We start from the raw sequence: 17,603 nt of genomic DNA on the forward strand, positions 1-17,603 counted from the left end.
TTAGAACATTTAAACATTTCAAACTACATAAAAATATGACAAACAATATAAAATAGAAAGAAATTTGTTGCAACTTACTTCCAAAACATCACTATTTCTTATATTGCAGTTAAGCAAGAAGACAGCTTACACAGCTCTCCAAAAAACATATAGTGTTCTCAGTGGAGTGTTATCAACAAAAATCAGCACAGTCCCACACAATAATGTCTTCGATTTATTATCTTTTCCACAGTACAAGTTTTTCACAAACCATAAATCTTTGCAGTTATTGAGTCTGTAAACAAGTGCCTGAATCCCCACATCCCCCAAGTTTAGTATAAGCTTGTGAATGTTTTAAGTCCTTCAATCAAGTTTTAACTCTTCCACTTTGTGTAAGGAATCAAGAGCCTCTCTCTTTAAATTATTTATATTTTATCATACAGCCTGCAATGCAGAAAATCACAGTGAAAGCCCTGGGAAAAACAAAACAACATGGTCTTTACAGCAGGACTTGAAACTTTATAATGTTAAATGCATTTAAAGAAGCTTCCCATAATAAAAGCGTGGGTTTTCATTTCCAGAAATCAAGTTAATTAGAAACCCTAGGTTCTACTTAAAAACCCATTTTGATCTAAAAGTGAAAACAGTCCCCTATCCATAGTCATTTTATAAACTCTATACAGTTTCACTTGCAGAGATATTTTTCCAGTCTGAGAAACAGTAGTGCAATTAGTTTTACTCCTTTTAAGTTATTTTAGTCCAGGATGTAAATAGCTCTGTGGAAAGATAAGAAGATGCTCTGGTAAACAAGAAATTTTTGCAAGCCCATGCTGGCTTACTAGTCCATTAAAGCTTGTTAAGTCCATAGTGGCTCTCAACAAAATGTTGTATATATATCACTAATAACAAAGCAGAAATAAATAGGCAAAAATGACTGTAAACTGTCTCATCTCTTAATGATTTTTCAGTAATAACTGGCTTGACAAATTGATTATATAGTCATTTAAATAAGCAGACAGTAGACAGTTGCTCTTAAGGACATTCCACTATGGCATCCACTCTGGAAAGCCCCAATGGAGTTACATTCCTAAAATTAAAACAAAAAAAGAGGAGTGAAGGATGGGAGATAAAAGTTTAAAGATGCCACTTGAATGGAATTCCACCAGTTCACTTAGATTTCTTCTTAAAAAGGCTTTTAATTTTTGATGGCTTTTTGCTTTTCTCTCCATTATGGCAAAGGTCATGTGGGATGCTGCTTATCCTGGCAACACCTGGGGCTTCCTGAACTGGTTTGCTGTCGTTGCCAGCTGAGGAACATGATGTGTGGCGAGGTTTAGGTACCGGGATGCCACTGGAAAGCTGGTTCATGCTACAGGATTTCTCCAAGATGCCATTGTATACTTTGCTTGCAGGACTGAAGATCATGCTCTTAGTTTCTGTCAGACCTACACAATCAGGAGAACCCCGGGAGATATCTGCAGCTATGGGCGAATCTCCTCTGGATGAATCCTCTAGAGAGAGCTCATCTCTTGATATTTTTCGAGGAGACAATGTTTGGTATATCTCAAGGCTTGAAGGAGGAGACTGTTTCCTTCCAATGGAAGAATTTAAGGAGTCACATTCTGAAGCTGTGTCTGGCACTTCCCTGGATGAGACAGAGGCAAAGGTAAAATTTTAAATCAATATGTTCTTAAGGGTACTGGCAGACATTCTAACTAATTCTAACCAAAACATCTTCCACTGTTTAAGCTATCGAAATATATTAAAGGGAGAGATGTTAAAATTCCATACACATTTCAACAAAATTAGAAAATTACTACTTTAAATAATATAACTTATCAAAATGTTTGATTTTTAACATAAACTATGATAATGATACCTTCCAATCTAGAAAATATTATAACTTAAAGTTACACCTTCTTCAATTGTCAAAGAAATGAAAATGTTTAAATTTTACAGGTTTTTATCATTTCAGCTACTTCTGTGTTTTGTTTCAATACTGAAAATTTTTCTTTCTAAATCACATAGTTGACATATAGTTGAAAAGATGAATTTTAGTCACCACCTTCTCCCTTTTTGTTTAGTCATTAAATTCATTAAATATAGCTTCCTAAGGAAGGAAGAAAAGAATATACTAAAATATAAGCTCTCCCAAGTTTAAAACAGAAGGGAAGAGAGGTGAGGTACACTGGGGTGGGGAGTGGATGGCAGGTGAAAGGTAATGATATTGAGCTATTTTTTTAAAGTAGACATTCAACAAATTCTCACAAGTTTATTCCTTTGTGATTTTTTCCCTCTTTTCCACAGTGGAAAGAGAAATAAAGAGGACTGGAAAAAATAAAGTTTACAACCCCAAAGCCAACATACAGTAAATACTATCAGCTATTCCTTCAAAATATACCTCAAACCCACCCTTTTCTTCCTGTCCCACTGCTACAGTCCTCCTTCCTGCCCTATCAGTTACCTCAATGATTGCAATAGCTTCCTAATTCGTCTCCCTGCTTCCATTCTTGTTCTTCCCTCTGAGTTACTTCTCTGCACAGCCCTTAAAGTGGTTTTTAAAAACTCAATCAGAGCACAATAATCTCTTGCTCAAAACTTTCCAATGCTTCCTCACACACTTAGGCTAAACTCCAAAGTCCTTGCCAAAGGCCACAAAGCCCTGCACGGTCAGGTCCATGGCTATGCCTCCAGCCAAACTTGCGACTCCCTCAGGGCTGCTGCACTTGCTGTTCCCTCTGCCTCATCTTTTTTCCCCTCCATCTCCACATGACTCAAATGCTCTCTCTCCAGAGATGCTTCCCCTAACTACCCTATCCAAAGCAGCATTCTCTTTCCTTTTACCTGTCTTTGTTTAGCATCCCAGAACTTATCACTACCTAAAATATTTTATATTAACTTGTTTATAGTCCGTTTCCCCAGAAGAAAGGAGACAATGAGGGCAGGAAGTCTTATTAACTTTTGTATTCTCTGGAATAGTGACAAGCTCATAGTGGATATTTATTAAGTATGGAAGGGAGGGAGGGAGGGAGGGAAGGAGGAAGGGAAAGAGGGAGGGAAGGAGGAAAGGAAGGAGGGAGGGAGGGAAAAGAAAGGGAGGGAGGAAAAAAGAAGAACAGATAAGAAGAGAAGAAAGGGGAAGGAAGGGAGGGAGGGAGGAAAATTTTGAAGGATAGGGATAACAATTTATTCATTTTTGAATGTACCATACCTGAGATGAATAGTGTTCACTCTATGAACGGAATGATTACGAAATGAAAAGTAGAGTCAAGGTAAAAAGTAACTGGCAAAAGAAATAAGGTGAGAGAAGGAAGAGAGCTGAAGACAGAAAGACAGGAACACATATGATCATAATCTACCAGCCGGAACTAGGCCAGGACCTTGTCTCACCTGTCTTGGCAGCTCAAGTTATTAGCAAGTACACGGCACACAGCAAGGACTAAATTCATATTTATAGAGTAAATGAACTGAATGATCTCTCATCTTGGATGACCTATGATTACTATCATTATTCATGTTACGATATGCATGTTTATTGATTTTGACATGTATTTTGTTAATACCATACTTCAGTTATATATTAGACTGCTAAATGTATTTAGTCTTTTCTATGAACTTTACTCACACATGTATGTGAAGACTGTCTTTATTACACTACAAGCTTTCAGAAGGTACAAAATCTCCTGGGCAAATAATTAAGACTTAAATAATGCTTTCATTTTATACAGTTACATGTACTGCATAATTTTTCAAATGCTCTTACAACTGATAATGGATAGTGCTAACAGAGGGCAAGAGGCAGTTCAGATAGGAAGAAATGACTCAGAAATCAATCACTGGTAGGGACTTTTCTGCAAGGCTTCTTTTTGGAGTAGATGGCCATTAATCAAACAGCATATATCACTGTTCCCTGGAGCTCTTCAGCTTCCAGAGCCAGAAGCTGATCTAGTCAAAATTTTATGAATTTACTTTCTATTCCGTTATGTGGTTTGGCTGCTTTGTGTGTGAAATTCTAAACTAGGTTAAAAATATTTTTAAAACTAGCTTCTAAAATCTAAATAATGTGTGAAAAGAATACTGACCTAATTTAGGAGACCTAGATTCCTGTCCTGGTCCTGCCATTAATCAGCTGTACAATCTTGGGCAAATCACTTAATTTAACCAGATCTCAATTTTCTTGTCTAAGTAAGAGAATTTGATTAATCTCTAATACTACTTCTAGTTCTAATATCCTAATTCCAAAACAAATAATAATCTGAAGTGTTGGTTCTTCTGCATAACTAGTCAGACTTGGAATATAGGTCTAGTACACCTTAAAATCTCCCATTTTTTCCAGAGCACATATTCTTCAGAATATTGAATTTAACTGTATGTACCATTTATGTCATTTTTCTACTTTATTTTTTTCCCACAGTGACGTGTAGCTCAATTTATGTAAGTTTAATGCACGTATAACAAGACTTAACTCAAGGTAAGGTTTAAATGAGCGTATGTGTGCAATAATGCATAGAACATAAAAGATTGGTAAATAGTAAATGTTTGTATTATTTTTATTTTGTAAGGATTCTGGTGGTTCAACACTTAAAAGACTAAAATGGAGAGGAGGAACTTGTCTGAATCCAAATTCTTCTCAAATTTATGAGCTAGCTGTGAAATTTCTGACAGTGCTCTTTGAAATGAGGGCTGAACATTTCCATCAGTGCAAAAAATTCTACTGGACAGCAGAGCTCTGGAGTTTTCCTACTAATTTCCGTAAGCCACACAAAATTAGTTTTGTCAGTAAAGTCATCTTACTGGTGACTACAGTTATACTTCAAAGGTTAGACAAAAAAGCTGGTCATAAAGTGCTAACCAAGCAAAGCTGCATCAGATTCTCCAGTTGCAATGACAACACAAAACTTGTACCATCTCCTTAGGAATGTGCTATAATGATCAGTTGCTAATCATAAAATTTACTTACACTAGCAGATGAAACAATTATGTGTGAAGAATCACATGACAGAGAGCCACCAGGGCATACGGTGAGTGTCCAGCCCATTCCTTCTGGTTTTGTTTTTCTTACAAGAACAGTAAAGACTTCATGGCCACATGGCTACTAAGTGGCAAAATCAGAAACCAATACCAGTTTTTCTGTCACTTAATACCGTACTGCTCCAAAAGAGGAATATGGTTTAGAGAGATCCCCAACAGCAACCGGTCTCATTGGACTAGAATACACTGCTGCTATATCTACTTTATAGAAAAAAAAAAAGTGTTATGAATATAATTTCCTCCTTTAAGTTCCTGACATTTTCTTAAATCTTTTGCATCTGATACTGCTTGCTTGCTAGCAAGTACTAGCACATAACAGAACAAATCATTAATTGGCAACAAATATTTTAAAACCTCAGTCATATTTAATGTTTCCTTGTGCTCAAGTATATTTAAGCTCATGCCTTTATATTTTACATATGAAACTGTTTGTTAGACAAGTTTATACTCTGAGACTTGAGTCAATTGTGTGCAATAGCCTCTAAGCAGTTATATCTCAAAATATCCTATGTCTGTGGTGGTCAGAATTCTAAGATGGTCCCGCAATTCCCAGCCCTGGTGTACACACATCTTCTACCAGTTAGTTATTTAATCAAACACTAACATAGGTGCTGCTATGAAGGGATTTTGCAGGGTAGATCTTAATATATAGATTATTATCTAGGTAAGCCTTTTAAATTTGGGTACAGAGATCAGAGATAAAGGAAGGCAGAGATTCAAAGCAACGGAGGGATTTGAAAGAAGGGAAATTCTCTATTGCTGGCTTTGAAGATAGAGGCCACACATGGCAAGGAAGAGCGGGCAGCCTCTAGAATCTGAGAGTAGCCCCCAGCTGAGAGCAAGCACGGAAACCAGGACCTCGGTACTGTAACCATGAGGAACTGAATTCTGCCACAACCAAGTGAGCTTTGATGAGGCCCCCAAGCTCCAGATAAGAATAAAGCCCAGCCAACACTTTGATTTTAGACTTGTGAGACCCTGAGCAGAAAACCTAGCCACACCAAGCTTGGACTCTGGCACACAGAACTGAGAGCTAATAAACGGGTGTTGTTAGAAGCCACTAAAGTTTGTTGTAACCTGTTATGCAGCAGTAGAAAATTAACACAACATGCCACTCCTACCCACCCAGCCCAACACATACTGTATTTCATTCATTGCCAATACCATTGCTTTTCAGCAGAGAAGTAAATGGCCTCCTCCTCCTCTTCATTTCGATAAAGAGCAGGGCAACTTGACACTGAGAGGATATCTGGATCAGGGGAAGGCAAGGAGTGCTGTGTGTGCTGGGGATGGTGGGGATGCCGGGGGTGTGACGGGTGAGGAGCATGTGCAGGAAGCTGAGCTCGCTGAGACTGAGGAGAGGACGGGACGATGCTGCGGCGGGAGCGACACAAGCTGCTGCTTCTGGCCAGTGATCCAGCAGGTTTAGCCATGGTCCCTGAAAGCCAAGCGGAAATAAATGAAAACATTCATAAAATCCAATGCTCCTTTCATGCACACTACAAAGACACACCAAAGAAGAACTGATGTGATTAATCTACCTTTGTCACCATTGAATCTACCTTTATTGAAGTAACTGTACAATTATTACCATCCTCTATCACCTATAAAACTGCTTCTCAGGAAAGTTAAGGAGTAAAAAAAATGTAACAAAAATAAAAACCGGTCTAAAAGAAAAAACAGAAGTGAACATATAAACACATGAGGTTTTAAATATAAAATCTGACATTACTAACCATAAAGGCTTAAACATTTACCCAAGATAACAAATTCTTATATTTAAAAATCAATAAAGCATATTTATAAGGAATCTGTACTTTATTGCAAATATTTTAATGAATTTTAACGTTGAAAGATGAGAAGACTGTTCAGTAAAACAGGTTGGATTTTTCAACAAATATCTCTTGAGATAGCACAACTTGTTTGAACTTTAAGAAATTTTAAATCAAGGATCATTTAAATACTGTATATATAGTCTCACTATTTTTTAGGCAAAGGTCAGATAAAAACTTGTTTTTTGAACACTGACTATTGTGGAACTAACCAGAAGTCTTAGATTACCTTGTTTCTGCTCCCAGTCTCAGTCTAGACCCACGCAGACAGTAGACAAACTTCCCCTATGTGCTTAAATCTTCATTGAATGGAAACTTCATTTCTTTGCCTTAATGGAAACATAGCTCTCCTAAGAATACCGTTCTCAAGCTGAAGCCGTTCATTCTTCATACCTCACACGCTACAGCATCAGAACAACAGATTGATGGCCTTCTCACTCCCCAGTATTGTTGTAAACCCTCACTCCCTTTATAAAAACATGTTCCTTTGACACTCACACTATTAAGCCACGTGAATCTCTCATCTGCACTTCACTAGTCACTTCCTGCTTAGTCTCTCTCTTACCAGTCCATCCAACCTCTCACCAGCTTGAGCCATCTCATCTGTAAGATCAACACCTTAACCAATCATGGTTTTCATCTCTTCTCACCAGACATTCACCTCTACTCTACTCCACCACCCACTCTCATGCCTTGGTCTTGCCATCATTCAGAATTGCTTCATTTTTGAAATAATAAGCTTAAGACATCAGATAATTTAGATTCTGACATTCCTACCTTTCTAGTTCACACATTCTGTTCCTTCCACTATCTGTCCCATTCTCCACCCTAAACTCAAGGACCTTATCTACTGTTTATCCCTTTTGCTGCCTTTATTTTCATTCTCCCCTTCTATTTCCCATCGGCACTTAAAAATAAAAGTTGAAAAAACAGGGGGCTTCCCTGGTGGTGCAGTGGTTAAGAATCCGCCTGCCAATGCAGGGAACACGGGTTCGAGCCCAGGTCCGGGAAGATCCCACATGCTGCGGAGCAACTAAGCCCATGCGCCGCAACTACTGAGCCTGTGCTCTACAGCCTGCGAGCCACAACTACTGAGCCTGCGCGCCGCAACTACTGAAGCCCGTACACCTAGAGCCTGTCTCCACAACAAGAGAAACCACCACAATGAGAAGCCCACACACTGCAAGGAAGCGTAGTCCCAGCTTGCCGCAACTAGAGAAAGCCCGCGTGTAGCAATGAAGACCCAACACAGCCAAAAATAAAAATAAAATAAACAAATTTATTTTTTAAAAGTTGAAAAAACAAACCTGAAAAACAAACAGATAAACAACAAGAGCAACAAGAAAACCTCCTCTACCCTCAGACCGTTTTCAGCTGACATCTCTCTTCCCTTTGATGTAAATGATCTATATGTTGCTTTCTACACTACTTTATCTTCACTCATTCATCAAAGAAATGGTAAAGTGCTTCCATACAATTTCCCTGCAACTATCATTAACAAAGTTATGATAAACTTCCTCACTGCTAAATTCAATGAGTATCTCCATCCTTCCTTGACATTGGACCAGCATGTGACATTATTAGTTTATCCTTTCCTTGACCTCTCCAACCACATTCTCACCTCTTCCTTTACTGTCCCTTAATCGTCTGTCTCCGAAGTTCTGTTCTAGGCCTTGTTATTCTTTTTCCACTTATTCTTCTCATGAAATTTCATCTACTCCCATTACTTCAATTACCCTTTGCAGTCTATAGAAGTCCAAATCTGTGACTCCAGCTTTTAATCTTTTTCCTAAACTTTAGAACTTCACCATCAACTGCCTACTGGACATTTGTTTGGGTGTTCCACAGATACCCACACTGAATTCAACATGTTCCTCCCAAACCCACTCCTTCTTCTATGTTCCTTACACCTTGGTAAAAAAAAAAACCACACCACCACTCACCTAGTTATCTGAATTGGAAACACAGACATTCTTGACTCTTCTTCCTCCATCATAATCCACATCTAGTTAATCATAAAGTGTTTCCAGTTCTACCTCCTGGGTATCTCTCACATCTCTCCACTTCCCCCTCAACAAACCACTGCTGTATTATACTGGACTACTGCACCAGAATAATAACTGATCTTCCTCCTCCAACTTATTCTCCATACTGCAACCTGCATGACCATTTTAAAATGGAAAAGGAATATGACATTTTATTGGTTAAAACCCTTAAGTTGGTCCCATTACTTCTAGGATTAGAATAAAATCAAACTCCTTAGAATGCCCTATTTATCTAGCCTCTAATTTGGAACTAGTGTCCCTCTTCTCTGTTATAGGAATACTAGGAACAATATACCTCACTCAGCTTCCAGAAGTATCAGAGTATCTCTTACCTCCACACCTTCTTTCCTCATCCATTTCTCCCTTGACCTCCTATTTCACTTAAAGAGCAGTTCCTCCAGGAAGTTTCCCAACCCCTCCAAATTTAAGGTCAGTGTTTGCCTTCTTGTGCTCACATGGCAACACCAAAGTGTATTTCCCTATGACATAACAGTGCATTGCTCTTGTCTGTCCTCCATTAGACTGCATGCTTCATGAAGGAAGTAACTGTGTACCATGTTCAACACTGCATCACAACTAGCACAATGCCAGGCAAAAAGTAGATGTACAGGGACTTCCCTGGTGGTGCAGTGGTTAAGAATTCACCTGCCAATGCAGGGGATACAGGTTCGAGCCCTGGCCCAGGAAGATCCCACAAGCGCGGAGCAACTAAGCCCATGGGCCACAACTACTGAGCCTGCACTCTAGAGCCTGCGAGCCACAACTACTGAAGCCTGCGCACCTAGAGCCCGTGCTCCGCAATAAGAGAAGCCACCGCAATGAGAAGCCTCTGCACCGCAACAAAGAGTAGCCCCCGCTCACCACAGCTAGAGAAAGCCCACATGCAGCAACTAAGACCCAACGCAGCCAAAAATAAAATACATAAATTTATTTTAAAAAATAAGTAGATGTACAGTAAGTATTTACTGAGTGAATTAACAAACAATTCAAACAGAAACAGCCACTGAAATAACTTGACAGACTGGAAAAAAAATGGGTAAAATTAAAGGGAATATTTTCAGAATATTTGACTACCTCCATAAATACCATACAAGGCTTTTTCCAAACACAAATTATACAATATGAAAATACTTATAATTTAGTAGGCAACATTAGAATTTTCTCTTACGTATTTATAATGATTCATAGATTACAGAACTGAAGACACCCTGGAAATCTTTAGTCCGATGTTCTCACTTTGTCAGAGAAGAAACAATATCCTACAAATACTAAACGAATGTGTCCAGACTGACACAGATGATTAAGTTCTACAACTCTTAGCACATAATGCAGCCATTCTCATCAATCACTGGTTACTTGGTATACACAGTAAAACATAGCCACATTCAGCCATGACTAGGTGTGATGAGAAGGGCTGAGAAGAATCAGGATTCCCTGCTTGGAAAAATGAGTATTACTCACAAAGATGGAAAGATACTGCATGAAGAAGGTTTAAAAAAAAAGTAAATAGTTTATATGAGGAAAATTCTAAGTAATCCAATAAAGAATATAACATAAAGATGAGACTCATAAGTGGGTCACATCTAGAAAATGTTTACAACTCTACAATCCTTTCAAAAAATTTTCTTCTTACATATTGCCATCTCTTACATATTGCCTACACCATAAAACTCATGTAGGATTAAAAAGAAGTTCACTTTGACCTTGTAACAAGCTCTCCTACACAAAAGGTGAACATGTTTAATAATATCTCCAGGCTATTATTAATTCTCAATGAAAGCCAACAGCCATCCCTACCTGTGATTTATAAGAGCAGTTAAATGAAACACTGAAGTTCACTGTACGGAAATTTATTTGAGGTGATTTTTCATTCTAATATCAATAATTACATACAGAAGCATAACAGTTTAATAAGACACTATTTTGCAAACTGTATTTTCTTATGGCAAAGAAAATAAAATTTGGTTTTGAATAAGCGGGTCCCCCCACCACCAACAACCAAAAAAAATAAGTAATATAGCGACTTCTGGTTCTAGCAATATGGCAGTCAAAGATAACCTGACCACCATTCCCAACCCCCAACCACACACTTTAAATAACCTCAAGTACTTCAATACGCTGAATAAAATATAACAATAGTTTTAAATGCATAGCTGAGTTTACAAGGAAGAAGAGAAAATTCTCAGGATGCCAAAACACAAAGACTAAAAGTCAGAGCTAATAGGCCTGTGAGTGATGTTGGAACTGCTGTGGGAGGTTCTCGGTCTCAGTAGTTTAAGGGTTTGAGCTTTAATTTGGGGATATAAATGACATCTTAAGCCCACAGAAGGTGAGGAATAGGAATTGTGAGTGTTCTGGATAAAAGCCTGGGCCTAGATGGCTGCATTCCTCAGTGGGAGGGTGTACTGAAAAGAAATCTGACCAATGAACAAGGGAACTTCCTTCAATGCATGTTCTCTGGATACAGGAATTTTAAAAGTTTCTTGTGAAAAACTCAATATGCTGGGTGTTCAATACTCAAACTCAATACAAACTAACTCATATTACCCTGGAGTTCAAGTTTATACTACCAGAAGGGTCTGTGAAACCCAAATCCAAAAGTTTAACAACAACAACAAAAAGATGGTCCTGAGTAGGTGAAGCCCTTGAAACTACTGCCAGAAGCAAAAGAAATCATATTGAGGAGCACTCCTACTCCTCCAAAGTGTTTCCCTGGAGAGAAGAAAAAAAAGTTCCTTTCAGATAGTTCAGTAAAAGACTATAAAACAGGAGAAGGCAATCTGCTCTGCAAACTCAAGAAACAGCTGCAATAATCAATCAAGAACATCAAATAATACAATTATCAAATAAAACTAAAAAATAAGATGTTTAAGGGCATTAAATCATAAAATAAAAATGAAAAAAGGACAAGGCATTACAAAACAAGTAGATTTTATGAAGAATCAAGGAGAACTAACAGAAATGAAAACAGTCACTGAAATTAAAAATTCAAAGAATGGGTTAAACAAAATTGGAGCTGAAGAAAGAGTAAGTAATCTTGAAGACGGATCTAAGGAAATTTTTCTGAATGCAGCACAATTAGAGAAAAAGAAAGGTTAAGAGATGTGGAAGATAAAATAAGATCAAACATATAATTATAGGCTAATATTAGTCTTATATTTCTATACAACTAATATTCCAGTAGGAGTGAACAGAGAAAAGAAAAACTATATTAAAAGAGAAAACAACTAATAATTTTTCTGTAATTGAAAAAAGATAATCATCTTCAGATTCAAAAGCACACCAAGTATCAGGGAAAAAATTGCACACCTAATTATATTATAGTAAAAACGTGTAACAAAAGAAAATGAAAACATTTTCTAAGCGATGAGAGAAACGAGAAATTACCTAAAAGGAAACTGGAACAATCTGCCTTACTAAAACTTCTCAACAGTAACAATAAGAGGCCTGAAAATAACAACAAATGTTTTCAAAATACTAGGGGAAAAGTAATTGTTCATCTAGAATCTGATATCCAGTTAAACTATTATTCTCAAGTGAGAGTGAAAATAAAGACATTTTCAGGCAAAGACAGAGAATTTACCACCCCCAGTTGCTAACTGAAAGAATTTTTACCAAAGAACATATTTTCAAGGAAGAAAAAAAAAAAGGAAAGAGTAAAAAGCAAAATACAATGATGAACAGAGAAATACATAAGTCTTTCTAAACAATGACTGAATAAAACAATAAAAAATGACTTTTGCGGGGTATTCAAAACAAAATACTAGACAACATTAATATATAAGATGCGGAGGGTAGTGTCTAAAATTAAAGCACCTGAAGATCCTTTCGGAGAATGACAGAGAAGCTGAAAAGAGGTATAGAAAAGAGAAACCACAAAATAATATGACAGAGAGAAATCCAAACGGATCAGCAAGCAGATTAAATGTAGTTGGATTGAACTGGCCTTCACTGGCAACAGAGATCCTCAAATAGAATGCAAAACAGCAACAGTTATTGCTATTTCTTATACAGACATATCTAGAGCCTGATGATGGAAAAAATTTTAAGAAAAAGTTATGTTGGCAAATATTAATCAAAAGAAAGCTCCTATAGCTACTTTAATATCAGATAATACAAACTTAAAGGCAAAAAGTACAGTTAGCTGTACTTTTTTAAGCAGTCTCTGCATAATCATAGAAGAATAGTTAATCTTTTAAAAAGATACATCTGGACTTGTATTCACCGAATAACTTGGTTTAAACTATATAAAATAGAAATGAGCAGAATTACAAGAAAATATTGATAAATGTGAGAGATCTGAACAAACGTCTTTCTGCAAGTGATAGAAAAGTAGACCAAAATGTAGGTATACAGAGATTTTTCATAACTAATACATGATTTAACCAAAAATATAGTATCCTATAACTAACAATTAAGAAAATGTACTTTTCAGATACATGTGGAAAATTTTAAATATTCGATCAAATAAATACTAGGTCATGAAGCAAGTCTCAGAAGATACCAAAGAATAAATGTTATACAGATGCTATTCTCTAAGCATAATACAATTAGAAATTGATAAGTAAAGGTATTCTTTAAAAACTAACGACCAAATAAACAACATAACAAACATACTACATTTGGAAACTTAAACACATACTTCCAGATAATTCATATTTCAAGGAAGAGACATATTAAAAGTTGGAAAGATTTTAAAACTAGATGATAATCAAACTATATGTATCCAAACTTTAGGTAGATTCAGTTAAAGTCGTTCTTAGAGGGAAATTCACAGCCATAAAAATCATACATTAAGGAAAACAGGAGGACTGAAAATTCATGAGCTAGGTGTCTAAATATTAAAAACAAACAAATGAAGCAAATTCCAATAAAGGAAATAAAAGATAAGAGCTGAACTAAATGGAGAATATCAACAAAACCAACAGTTAGCTCTTTGAAGAATGACGGAGTGAAATAAAATAGACACATCATGCCAGATTAATCAAGGAGGAGAAATGAAAAGAAAATTTAAAGATGTGAGATTTTTAAAATCATATAAAATACTATGGACAACTTTAAGCCACAAATTTTATAACTCAGATAAAACAAACAATATTTTAGAAATATATAATTTAACAAATCTAGACTTATGACCATTATAAGAAACTGAATCAATAATTTAAAAATCTGTCTCCTTCCCGACTGCCAACATACACACACACCAAACTCAAACTGCCTACAGGCAATTTCTTCAAAATCTTCATAGAATCATCTGTATCTTATAATATTTCAGAATACAGAATAAAATTCAAAACATTTATTGAGGATTATTATGGGCCAGGGTATGTTCTAATTGTTTTACAAATATTATTTAGTTTAAATTACAAAATAATCTCATAGGGTAGGTTACATTTTAGACGAGGAAGCTTTAGAGTCAGAGAGAGTACCTCCCACAAAGTTACACAAATAAAAAATAATGTTTTGTGGGACATTCAAAACAAAACAAAATACTAGACAACATTACATACATATAAGTTAAATGGAGGAGTAAGGATTCAAACTCTAGCAATCTTGTTCTAGAGACCAAATTCTTAACTACTACTATAAGAGTAAAAAAAAAAAAAAAAAGAAATGAAAGAAAAAGGGGTATTCTTTGCCTTATTTTATGATGCTAATATAACCTTGATATCAAAATCAGTGTCGAGAAAGAAAATTATTGACTAATCTGTGATTAAAAATGTAAAAACCCTAAATAAAATAATATAGCAAACCAAATCTAATTATTATCAAAACAGAACATTGTGACAAAAATAGTTTCACTGACATTTAAAGGAATTTATTTAAACAGATTAAAATTCAATGGAATAAAGAAAAATAAAACAAGCAATTACCTCAAATTATGCAGAAAAATAATTTGGTAAAATTTAACATCCATTGATTTAAAAGAAAAATCATTCTTAGCAAAATAGAAATAGAGATTAATTTCCTTAATTTAAAAATAATCCATCAGGGACTTCCCTGGCGGCCCAGCAGTTAAGACTCCGGGCTCCCAACGCAGGGGGGCACGGCTTCAATCCCTAGTCAGAGAACTAAAGTCCTACATGTCTTGTGGCTCAGCCAAAAAAAAAAATGTAACCCATCGAACACAGAGCAAAAAACAAAACAAATAAACAAAAAAACACACTTCATGATGAAATAAGCATTCTCTTTAAAGTTAGAAATGGCGACCACTATTTGTCTGCAATCACTTTCACACTTTTATTCAACATTTTACTGGAGGTCTTAGATTGCCTTGGGAAAAAAGCACAAGGACTGGAAAGGGGAAAAAAATCATTATTATTGTCCACACAAAAAAATCCAAAACACTCTTATAGAAAAATTCAATGTTTCTATATACAAAATCAGCATACCAAAATCAACAGCTTTTCCCTACATATCAGCAACAAGCAATCTGAAGTATAACTTTTTAAAGAAAGGTAACACATGTAACTATAAAAAAAAACAAGCTAAAAATTAATCTTTAAATTCAAAGAAATTCCAATAAAAGCCCCATGGAACTTTTCATGGCGTTCTGTAAGCTGATCCTAAAATTCCTAAGAATAACTTGCCAAGAGTAGCAATTCTGAATTTAACAGAGGAAGATTTAAACCCATCAAACATTAATACTTACTATAAAGCTAAATATAGCAACTAAAGTAAAATGGGATCAATGGAACAAAAATAGAGAGCCTGGAAGCATTTATGTATCTATGGAGAGAAGTTGTATTACAAACCAGCAAGGCCAGAGCAGGAATGAGACTAGGACAACTGTTTATCCATACATCAAGAGATATCTTTAGATTCCAACCTCACAATAGGAACAAAAATAACTTCCAGGTAGATTAAAAGACTAAAGGATTAAAGTGAAAGTTAAAAACTTTTAGTAGAGCAAACAACAATCTATCGCCTTATGAAAAAGACACAAAAACACAAACCAGATTTGTAAATTTGTCATTAAAAATGTTCTTTTTGAAGAAAAACCATTTGAGCAAAAAAGGAAATAAGTAACACAGCACAGTAAAAAAGAAAAGCCAAGGCCTAGGAAAAGACATCTGCAACCCTCAAATAACCAGAAAATAATAATAATAATAAAAATTCTTCCAGATAAGTAAGGAATCTTGGAGGGAGATTCCACAGCAGGAACAAGCAACTCAGAGAGGAAAAAATCTGAATGACAAACACCAATAAATATGAAATGGTACTCAACCTCAGTAGTCTTTAAAGAAATTACAATTTTAATAACACTAAGGTATCATATCACACGCATTCAAGTTCAAAACAAATAAATCCGATCATTCCTAGTATGGTGAGGATACAGGCAGACAGGCATTCTTATAAACAGTGGGTATGTAAACAGATAGAACCACTTTGAAAGCAACTTGGCAACGACTAATAAGAGGTGCCTTCCCAATGACTTAGCAATCCATTTCTAGGTATCCACCCAGAGAAACTCTCAAAGTTAGGAACAAGGAGATAGAGATAAGGATGCTCATTTCAGTCCTGTTTGCAAGGGCAAAAAAGTAGAAAGAACCTATCTCAGTAGAAAAATGGATAAACTGTGGTTTATTATTACAAAAGATAAATAGATATACTGTGGTTGACTCATATTAAACAGTTTTAGTGAATTTATCTGTATATAAACATGGAAATTTTCTAAAACATACTTTTGACCAAAAAGAGTTGTAAAATGATACCCACAGTTTGATAACATTTATATACATTTTTAAACAAACAATTGTATCTATTGTTTACAGATATAGCTGCATGTAATACAAGTAAAACAGGCTTTAGAAGATATACAACTTTAGTAGGAAGGGGAGGAGATGTGTTTTCTTTTTCAGAGAAAAAGAAAGATGAATAAAGCAAAATGTTAAAATCTGTTTATCTTTGTAGTAAATGAGCAATTTATTTTCAGTATTTTTAAGCATATCTGAAGAGCTTTATGATAAGAAATTTTAAATAAATTGCTACTACAATCCCACTATGAATATTTAGTAGATACGATAAAGATACTGGGAAAACCTTTGATAATATGTTCTCTTTTTTATTTACACATAATTAAACATAGACAATATTATTCTGTATATGGTTTTATAATCTTTTACTTTGCTCTTAACATACCACAGGCAGGTTTCCTTGTCATTCCTTCACTCTCAAGACAATTTACACATATCCATGATGCAGATTTAAAACTGCTTAAAAGGGTATATAATGAAGAGCCTTCATCCTACCCTAGACCCTAGTACTACTGCCAAGAGTTCATTTGTCAGGTCCAGAAATTATGCTTTTATAACTAAACAGAGTGGAGTATTACTTTTGTGCCACTGGGTGGAGACAGAGCTCTCAAAGCGTAATCTTTGGCATAAGTTATTTTTCAGAGATAATAAACTTCAGTATTTCTAAAACATCATAGTGAATTTTTAAAAGTTCAAATTTCTCTGTGTACCACAATCACTAAAAAATTATTCACATTTAGTTATAAGTGTTTTAATGCACATGTGGATATCTTGCCCCATCAAAAAGTACTTTAAAAAAAAAACGTAAAGGGCTGCCCTGGTGGCACAGTGGTTGAGAGTCTGCCTGCCAATACAGGGAACACGGGTTCGTGCCCCGGTCCGGGAACATCCCACATGCCGCACAGCGGCTAGGCCCGTGAGCCATGGCCGCTGAGCCTGCGCGTCCAGAGCCTGTGCTC

At 35.9% G+C, this 17,603-nt stretch overlaps 1 protein-coding gene across 5 annotated transcripts in view; it reads right to left on the reverse strand.

Annotated features, from left to right (window-relative positions):
* Positions 1 to 201: 201 nt before the first annotated feature.
* Positions 202 to 17,603, reverse strand: part of STIM2 (stromal interaction molecule 2) — a 170,656-nt gene continuing 153,254 nt past the window's right edge. The window contains exons 11-13 of one of the 5 annotated variants that reach the window (XR_002891155.3): positions 6,175 to 6,448; positions 4,940 to 5,211; positions 1,537 to 1,624 (exon numbers count right to left, since the gene is read on the reverse strand). Coding sequence is in view for 3 of the 5 variants with exons in the window: in XM_024119383.3 (XP_023975151.1) it covers positions 1,147 to 1,624; positions 6,175 to 6,448 (752 nt within the window). In the remaining 2 variants the exon portion in view is untranslated. Of the gene's footprint in view, positions 1,625 to 3,190; positions 3,263 to 4,939; positions 5,212 to 6,174; positions 6,449 to 17,603 lie in introns of those variants that run through there. The other 4 variants (XR_008617845.1, XM_028492080.2, XM_024119383.3 and 1 more) reach the window with 4 other exon arrangements.

The sequence above is a fragment of the Physeter macrocephalus genome, chromosome 7, assembly GCF_002837175.3.
Source record: "Physeter macrocephalus isolate SW-GA chromosome 7, ASM283717v5, whole genome shotgun sequence".
NCBI lineage: Eukaryota > Metazoa > Chordata > Mammalia > Artiodactyla > Physeteridae > Physeter > Physeter macrocephalus.